A 9743-nucleotide genomic window follows, 5' to 3' on the forward strand; every position below is an offset into this window, starting at 1 on the left:
ATTTCACCTAGAGCAACAAAATAACAGACCTTTGGATCTTGCTGGGGTTTTGCGAAATCAAGGCTCTACCAAGACTTCACAAAATGACAACCTCCTCCAAATGGCCCTGCAGGGTCCTTTCAGCACATATCTATGATTTCTGTAATGAAACAAACACACAGAAACACTTTTTACCCTGATTTCTAAGAAAACGAGATAGCACAGTCACCGTTGGTCAATTTCCTCAGACACTGACCAGGGCAGGAGGGAGATGTTTGAACAACCAAGGCCGCAGTAGGGGCTGAAGTGACAGCAGAGGAAAACAGGGGCCATTTTTTCTCTTTCCCCACACCTTGGCTCGGTCCTTTTCACCAAGAACCCTCAGGTCTTTTGGGCACAGGGTTCAAGCCCCACAACCTAACGTGCTTTGTGACCGGGAACCTGCTCACACCTCAGCTGCGAGTCCACCGATGCTGGAGAAGGAGAAGGCACACCTCCAGAGCCGGGGGCAGCCCCAGCGAGGACATGACTGCTAGGAGCTCCTCCACCACAGCCCACCACCAGCTCAGGCGTGCTTTAACACGAAGACGGCAGCCGAGCCAGGCTCAGAGGAGGCGAGGGCACAGCTCCCTCCACTCAGCCGCCCAGCGCCCTCACGGGGTGGACGCTGCCTCCCTCGCCATTCCCACCCTCGCTGCGCAGATGGCGTAAAGTACGCAAAGATCCCCACGCCGGCAGCGTGGGCAGCCGCCGCTCGGCGGGCAGGAGAAGGAGCAGGAGGAGCAGCAGGAGGAGCAGCAGGAGCAGGAGGCCCGGCCCCACCACATGGCGGGCGGCTCCGCCCCGCCCCGTGCCCCCGTGTGCCTGTGACAGCCCAGGCCGCGCCGCTAGCCGCCGCCGCCGATCCGCGATGCCGCTCTTCAGCGTGCCCAAGGAGGTGGCCGTAGGGACGGCCATGCTGGGGGTCGCCTTCGCCACGGGGCTGCTGGCAGGTAAGTGGCGACCCCGCCACCACCCGCGGGCAGGACATGGCCGCGCCCCAGCCGCTGCCGGGGAGCAACGCGCCTTAACGGCAGGCTGCTGGCAGGGGGTGGCGGGCTGGGGCTTGGTTTGGTTTTATTTTGTTGAACTGTTGGGGAGAAGGAGCCGCGGACGTCAAAGCCGGGATCAGGTTTGTATTTGCCCCTTCAGGGTTATGCCTGCAGAGGTAGCTTCCAGCGCTGCCCCCCTCACCCGAAAGAGGCACGGAGCAGCGCTGGGTGCCTCGGCTGGGAGCCGCCCGCTGCCCCGGGGCGATCCCTCTGCCGATGGCCCCAAAGGGCACCAGCCGCTGTCATCTCCACAGCGAGGTCCCCAGGGTAAGGAAAGGCATCAGTGCTGCTGCACAACCGCCATTCACAGCCTCAGGCCTCATTCAGCCATGAGTTTTGATGCAGTTACTTATCCTGCAAGAATACAATGGGAACCTTCACATCAGCTAAGGAACATCACAGTACCCCAGCCTTTTGCTTTCAGTTTTTGCAGACTTCAGCTATGCAGTTTAGAGGTTGAAAAAAAAATATATATATATATAGTCCACTGAGCTGTCCAGCTACTTTGCATCATCATTATTCACTGGATCTTTCAGAGCAAAGAGCCCTTTAAGTTTTAGTAGTATCAAAAGGTACTTTAAGCAGCCTATAATTTCTTTTTATGTATTTTATTTATTTAAGCAGCCTATAATTGAGAATTGCAAAATTTCATCAGCGGAGCTTAAAGTTGTCCTTTATTTTGTGCAGGTAAAAGATACCCATCCTTAGTTTTTGGGATACCCAAATCACCCAGGAGTATTATTGGAAAAAGCAGTCCTCTGTGGCAATACATACTGGATCACTCTTTGCGGGAACACCCAATTCTAAAGAAGCTGCGACTGGTCAGTATTTTATCTCCCACCCTACGTTTTCTGTTTAGTTACTGTTCTACTAGGCCCTTTTGGTCTCATCCACGTCTGGTCCCAAATTGCTAGACTCCTGATTATATTGCTTATAATCCTTATATTCCTTTATATTGCTTACATTCCTTCCTCCATCTTACTAGCACATACAAATTTATAGGTACACAGAATTAATAAGCCCTTTAGGAAGCACTCCAGGCAGCCTCAAAAGTATAACTCTGTTCCTCACAGAGATACCCAGTAGCCCAACCTCTTAAGGTTGGTCTTTTAGTTTTATAATCCCAGACATTGCAGCAGAGACCAAAATCCTGCTTCCTGATAAAGAAAGACCCTTACTCCACATAAGTAGAAAGTTGCCTTAAATCCTCTTCCTTCCCTACTCTTTATACTTCCTGGGATTTCTAATCCTTAGAGGTAATTCTATATACATATTTATACTTAATGATGATATCTGGTGCAGAAGAAATCCTGGTCATATCTGTTTACCTTGGATACACTTCCTACACAAAAGAAGCAAATGCAAAGATGTCCAGTGTTTTAAATTCTAAAATATATGCAAGAGAAATGATTTTGAACTGGTAGCGCCCAGAGTTTTCAGTGTTCAGGGCTCCCCAATGAGTATTTAATAGTATTGGCATACACATTAAACATGTCTTGTATTTTAGAAGAGTGATGTCTTTAAGCCTGCTGTAATATTGAAGCTCAGAACAGCCCTCCCAGCTCAGGCCTGGCTCTTAGCAAATGAGACAAACTACTCCTGTATAAAAGCAATTAAATGTTAGATAGCGGAGCTGTTTGGTTGGAATGAGCCCTAGTAGAGGACAGGAAAGGGGAGGGCTGTCCTCTTTACTGAACTGCAGTGGCATAGCCCTGCTTCTCCTGCTGCTCTTCCTCAGTGCTTGAGGCCCTCACACCCTGCCGCCTCTAGCTAGGTGCTATGTAGCTAGAATCATGTGGTCCGACCTTTGGCAACAGACTTTGACCTGAGAGTTTAAAAAAAAACAATACAACACACAAAACCACATGCTACATGTCGTGGAGGTATAAGGGCATAAATACAAAGGTTGTCATTAAAAAAAACACACATCTGTTTATGTATATATACAGAAATAAAGGACTTTCACAGTCAAGATTCGCTTAAGGTTCTTCATCCATTACAACTTTATTGCTGAGTTTGCTACAGCCACGGGGTAACTTTGGATCATACCACTGTTTTGCATGATTATCAACTGCTTATGACTTCGCCCCTTCCCACCTCAGTTACTGTTAAATTCAAAACAAATTTCTGTCTCATACATGGAGCACAAAGCCATCTAGAATAAGAAAGGTAAGAGCATCTCTGTTTTTCCTGGGATTTTTCTGCCTTAGGACATAATTTTGGAAGCTTTGGGTTTTGTTGTTGTTCTTAGTATTGTTATTGTTTCATTGTGTTGTTTCCTCTCTTCAGCTCACTGCAGATCATCCCTGGGGTAGAATGATGGTGTCCTGTGACCAGGCTCAGCTTATGGCAAATTTGGTCAAACTCATTAAAGCCAAGAAAGTTATAGAAATAGGTAAGACCGTCACTTCATCTTCTCTGTAGATAAATAAATCTCCTGGCTGTGCTTCTCCAAATCCAGCCATGTTTATGTAAGGTAAGATTTCCCAGTATAGTAAAGTACTGCATCTCTGTCTCAGCAATCATGTGGGTGAACTGCAGTGTGATAGTAGCGTCTGATTTGCACTTTCTTGCCCGTTTGTCTATTTGTGCATTCAGTAATTTTAGCATCAGCAGGGATGTCTCATCAACTCAGAAGCAACCTGAAAAATTAGGACCAATAGATCACTTGGGTGTCCAGTGCTGGCCAGCAATTGCAGGGCAGGGTGTATTCCTTCCTTTCTGTATCAGTTTCTTGCCAAAAGGAATTGGTTTGCTGCACAGGCCCTGAATCCAATCCACTTTCTCGGAAATGCCTATGTTAGGAGGATGTCCCAAAGCCAGAGTGATGCTGAGCAGCCAGGTATGGGTTCCCACCATCTTTATCTTTGGCCTCTCCTTATGATGCCCTGGTATTTTGCTCCTGGACAGATCCAGTCCTTTTAGCTCAGGATTTAGCTCCACTTTTAAGTGAGTGTGTTCCTCAGGTGCAGGACCAGATCCTGCCCTCTGTGTCCTGGAGAATTTTTTTGGGGGGGAGGGGAGGAGGACAAACAAACAAACAAAAAAAAACACACATGCAACTTAAAGATTGATTAAAGAGGAGGAAAAAATATCTTACCAACCCCTGTAACATTGGAATGAAATAGAAAGCCTTTTGAGTCCATTAACAAATTGCCATCTTCAACCCTTCTGGGTTTCTGCTGGTTTTACTTTTTATTATTATTATTGGTTTTATTATCATTCCAGGTGGGAGTCCTCTGGTTTACTACTTATACATTTTTCAAAACAGTAATTTTTGATGACTTCTGTGATTTTCTTCCTAGGTGTTTTCACAGGATATAATACCTTGAATATGGCACTTGTCCTGCCAGATAATGGAAGAGTTGTTGCCTGTGACATAAATGAGGACTATGTCAAAATTGGAAAGCCACTGTGGAAGGAGGTAAGGAGCATCTTTTCAGTTAGATGGTTAGGACAGCTGCATTTGCTTGTTATTATTGCTTGATGGTTTTTGTATCTTAGACCTGCACGTTCACACACAAGCATTCCTGTTGTTAGGGCAGGAGTTGCAACAACTTAATTTGAGAAGACAAATAATTGCTGACTGGATCCTAGAAACAACAGTAAAAAAAAAAAAAATCTGTTGACTAGTCACTCCCTGAGTGCAAACTACAAACAGATTACTTTTTGACCACTTGGATCACTTCTATGCTCTTTTTCACTCTAGGCAGGAGTAGAGCATAAAATTGACCTACGGATAAAGCCAGCTATTCAAACACTTGGTAAGTAACCTAAAATATGTATATTTTTTCTCCCTTAGAAGCCAAAAGATGAATATAATGCTGATGAAATCCAGGAAATACGCTGGCAAATCTGATCCCGTTGGTAACAGTGAAACAAATTTTCTTATCTAAAGAGGTCTTAAAAATAAATTTAAAAACACATGGCTTTAAAAGTTCGGTTTTCTTATGTGCTAACAGAAAGGTGAAAATGCTCATCCTGTGGAGTGGGCTGTGCTGGTCACTCACCTGTCCTGTCCATTGCCTTAATCTATGAAGTACTATTGTCAGCTCCTTCTGGGAAAGCTGATTAAAACAGATTAATTAGACAAAGCCCAATTTTTCTTATCCAGAGTCCTTTCTAAGCAAGTATTTCTTTGTTGTAGAGAGGAAGAGCTTTCCAAAAGGGTCGAGGTGCAGGAAAAAAAATAATACAGAAGCCAATATGAAACTTAGGGTATAACAGTTAATTTTGGCTCAGAGAAGTTCAGATTCAGAATGCAGCAAAACCATGCAAGGGCATAAGAAAAGCAGTGACTTCTCTGTCAAGAAAAGAGACAATATGGAGCAGAGAGGATATTCATAAATATTCTGAAATGCAAGAAATTTGTTAGGAATGGAGGTGGTATTGGAAGAATATAGGTTTCCAGCAGAGGTGTTTGAGGGACCCATATAGATCCATCCTTCCTTTCAACAGAGGATGCACTGTTCTTAAAGACTGATGGACAGCTCTGTCTAGGCAATGCTTCAGATGAAGAAACGTTCTCAGTTGACAGAGGATAAAGGTGGGTGAGAGCAGATGGCAGAGATCCTTAGGAAGGCAGCAGTCAGCCCCTTTCCAACTGGCAGCCGTGAGTTCTCAGTCAAGGAGGCAATTTACAAAACCTTAAATGCCACTTGACCAGAGAAAAAATACTTAAGGCAATCATTTGCTGTACTGAAGATTTTTGACAGCGTTTGTTCAAACCCTGTCAAACCCTATGACATAGGGAACCACCCTATGTGCATCATGGCACTTGGTCATCAACTCGAGATTAGCATTTAGGACCTGCTTATAAACATGAGTGAAAAAAACATAATCCACTTAAGAATACAGTTCTTAATCAGCTCAAAACATAGCTGAAGGTTTTGAGTGTGTCGTTTCGAAACTGCTTGACTTGTTCTTGCTACACCACTCAGCAGCCCCAGCTGCATCCTGCAGGTTTTTAGAACTCCCCCATGAACTTATTCCACATTGGCAAAGCTCAGTAACTGAGTGTTTTATGACATACATTGTATCTAGATTGGTTTCTCTGCGTTAAGCTTTTCTAGTAATTAGCTGTAGAGGAACAGGCTGCCTGGTCAAAGCACCAAAACTGTTATTTATTGAGAATTTTGACACAGCTGGTTGACTTTCTCCTTCTACACAGCATTAACCAGGGCATAATGACTCACTCTGTTGCCCATCTAGATGAACTGCTGGCTGGTGGAGAAGCAGAAACCTTTGACTTTGCTTTCATTGATGCGGATAAAGAAAGCTGCAACGAGTACTATGAAAAATGTTTGCGCCTCGTAAAGAAAGGGGGAATAATAGCTATTGATAATGTAAGTACTGCTAGTTGTAGTGGTAGTAGCACAGGCAGTTACTGCTTTGCTTCTAGGAAAGAAAAAATAAAGTCACAGCAGGATTCTAATAACTTGATTTCTGACCTGCAAGTCCATTGCTAATTGCAACATCTTGTTCCATATCATACAAAGGAGGCTTTAAAATTCAGCATAAATTACCAAAGTACGCTTTATGCAACAATATAGCACTAATAACACTAATATGGGCAAGAAGCCCTATATAAGAAGTAATATGTTAAATTTGTTTCTACATAAACAGGCTGAAATGAGAGGCTTATTATATCTTTTCTAATTCATTACAGAGGATGTTGTCTTAGTCTGCTCTGTCTTGTAGCATTTTCTACTATATATAGTATTTACGCAAGATCTAGGGTAGCATTTGTAATCAGTAGTTACTAATAAGTTATTCATTAATCACTTTTTACTAGTAACAAAGAATGATGTTACACTTTAGGTACATTCAGGGTTACCGCGGCAGCTGAACAGGGGCTTTTAAAAATATGTTTGTTGCAGTTTTTTGTTTTGGCTTCTAATCTGCGATAGAAGTACGATTAGCCAATTCTGTGGACTCCCAATCCTGCTTCATTATGAGAGCTCCATGTTGGGAACCACTAGGAATTTGAAATACAGTACAATACCAATTTCTAGAAAACATGCAGGATCTTTTCCCAAGCTTCCTTTGTGGTCCAAGGAACTTATTGGAACAAATGAGGTGCATGACATTGCTTTTTTCAATAGGTCCTTTGGAGTGGAAAGGTGCTAAAACCAAGAAAAGATGACTTGGCAACACAGAGCATCCACCACCTCAATGAGAAACTTCTCAGAGATGCACGAGTCAATATCAGCATGCTCCCAATGGGGGACGGAGTAACATTAGCATTCAAGCTGTAACTGGAGGAAGCCTAGCACATGGGAAACAGCAAGCATCAAATTACCAAGAAAAACGTAGGTGGAACACTATCAAAAATGATTTTTTAACCTATACCTCCACTGGATTTTGTAGCATGGGAAAGTAGACTTTAGAAGCAGCAGGACCCTAAGGGCAGCTAAATTGATGACAGAAACTTACTTGGAGATCTACTGTGGCTTCTTATTTTAATAAAGAAGATTAATAAATTTAATTATAATAAAGGAAGAAAACGTACAAGAGGTTGTCCTTTTAAAACAGTTTAAAAAAATTCCCTGTGTATGACTGAGTTCCAGCTGTGTTTGTACAAAGACTTTTTGCTGTCCTAAAAGAGGCTATTGAGTCCGAGGAGGGGAAAAAGCTTGGGGGCACAGGGAATAAAAATAGGGAAATATTAAGTAATTGGCACAAGATCTTGGAAAGAGGAGGAGTTGTCACTTTTCAGAAATACACCAGAGGACACTGTTTAATTGGACAACTCCACAACTCCACAAACAAGAATATATTTTGGTGACTAGTTTTTCCTGTGACAAGACTTAAGTAAAAATTACAGTCCTTCTCTAGAAGGCTATTTTGTATTATCTTGACATTAATGTATTTCCTAGGGATCATGAAGCACCAAGTACCTTGGTCTTTGTCCCCTTGAAATAAATGGGTAACTGAAACCTTTTTTTTTTTTTAATGCACAAAAAAATAACATGTTGCTGGCATTCTGCAGGACTTGGAAACTGAGTTTTCTGCAGTCTCAGACAGCAGGTGATTGTAGCTGTGCTCACAAACCTTATTCTCAGTAGCAGAACAATCTGTCCTATTGTCAAAAGAAAAAGAAACAGAGTTTAATGTTAAAAGCCATAATAGAAGATTTATTTTTAAAGAAATACATATGGCATCAAGGAGATTACTAGCCTTCTCAAGCCAGCAATTGAAAGTTGCTGGTAATCCTTGAAGGGTACTAAACTGAGAAGCCTCAAATATGCGTCATCTGAAAAGTCCCTTTAAAAGAACGTTGAAGGACAAACAGGATTTCCAGTACCGATTGCTCCCTAAATCGTGTGTGTGCAAGGACTGTTTTTTGTTGTTGTTTTTAAACCTAGGTAACCCTGCAGGTAGATTTTTTTTGAAGTCAGAATGAGGAAGAGCAGATCAGCAAGAAGAGAACCAAAAGAACTTTCTCCTTCTTCCCTTCCTCAAAAGTAGCAACTTACACAGTGCTCATTTCCTAGAAAGTTGCTTGCAAGCATGGAGCAGTAGCTGCAAGTTCACAGAAGGAAAGTGATGATTGTTTGAGGATGCAATACAGCTGTTAACTGGCTATTCAAGTAATTACTACAAGCATGGATTATGTTCCCTAGACAGCATGTAAAACAATGCTTTTTCACATCCTAATAAAGTATTTTTCCTATGGTATTCTTAATGCTTAGTTAACTTCATTTGCTGCTGTCATTCATTACTCATTTCATCCTGCTGTGTTCTATGAAACTTTTGGTCAAGAAACAGTAGCTGAAAGAGGGATAATAAAAAAGATTTAAGTGGGGGAAGCATATTCTGTTCAAGTTCGAGAAGGAGAATCTACCTGATGACTTCCTTCCATGCTGAATTACCAATACTAACTAGTTTTACTAAAGCTTTCAATTTCAGCCTCAGATTCTTATTATTTTAGAGAAAACCCAATTAAACACAAAACCTAAATTAGCATTTTACAGGCAAAAGCTCCACTGACTGCTGGTTTGGGAGGTGTGGCTGGTGCACTGAAGAAGTATCACATGCATATTGAAAAAAAGGTAACTTGACATTTGTTGACCTCCTATAGGGAGGAGGCCAACATTTGCTTAAATAATGCACTCAAGGCACTGGGATACAAGATTTCAAGCCTCAAAATAATTGTTGGAGCTGGCTACATGGTTCGTATTTGTGAAATTTTAACTGGGTGGCTGGAGTTCTGGTAAGGGGCAGATATTCAGGGCACAGGTGTTAACCTGTCTCATGGCAATATGCTACAATGGGAAAATTATGAGAAAAGGAAGCGTTGCCTGGTGGTGTCAGAGTGGAGCTGTGACTGAGAAGATCTCAGTTCTATTTCTGTCACTTCCAGTTAAAACCCTGATTTGGCACAGCATGTCAGGATGTGCTTAAGTACTTAACTGAATTGAGGGCTGGCTGCTGTGAAGTAAAATCCATGCCTGGGAAGAGGCCAGTATAAGGTGTATATGGCCCATAAAAGAGATTTTAAATAGGACATAAAGCTTGCCCAATTTATTTTTCAGGGTACAGTTTTACCCAGAGAGCTTCCAACCTGTGTCTCAGTGTTCTTATCTGCATAAAAGAAATAACACTTTACTCAAGTCTTAATGACTGGAATAGCTCTCAGATGGAGTGGCTAAAGGAATATACAAGGTCATT

The 9743-nt window shown here is 42.5% G+C and overlaps 1 protein-coding gene across 2 annotated transcripts; it reads left to right on the forward strand.

Annotated features, from left to right (window-relative positions):
• The first annotated feature begins 774 nt into the window (after positions 1-774).
• Positions 775-8755, forward strand: COMTD1 (catechol-O-methyltransferase domain containing 1). 2 transcript variants are annotated; one of them, XR_004780465.2, is made up of 8 exons: positions 775-971; positions 1758-1891; positions 3360-3465; positions 4376-4494; positions 4780-4834; positions 6282-6415; positions 7175-7381; positions 8438-8755. XR_004780465.2 is itself a non-coding variant. In XM_035557933.2 (7 exons), the coding sequence occupies exons 1-7, from the start codon at positions 890-892 to the stop codon at positions 7325-7327; spliced, it is 783 nt and encodes a 260-aa protein (XP_035413826.1). In that variant the 5' UTR covers positions 776-889; the 3' UTR covers positions 7328-8755. The 2 variants fall into 2 exon arrangements, 1 of the variants encoding a protein (XP_035413826.1); XM_035557933.2 differs by having other exon boundaries at positions 776-971; positions 7175-8755.
• Positions 8756-9743: the final 988 nt, after the last annotated feature.

The sequence above is a fragment of the Cygnus atratus genome, chromosome 7 (genome assembly GCF_013377495.2).
Source record: "Cygnus atratus isolate AKBS03 ecotype Queensland, Australia chromosome 7, CAtr_DNAZoo_HiC_assembly, whole genome shotgun sequence".
Lineage (NCBI taxonomy): Eukaryota > Metazoa > Chordata > Aves > Anseriformes > Anatidae > Cygnus > Cygnus atratus.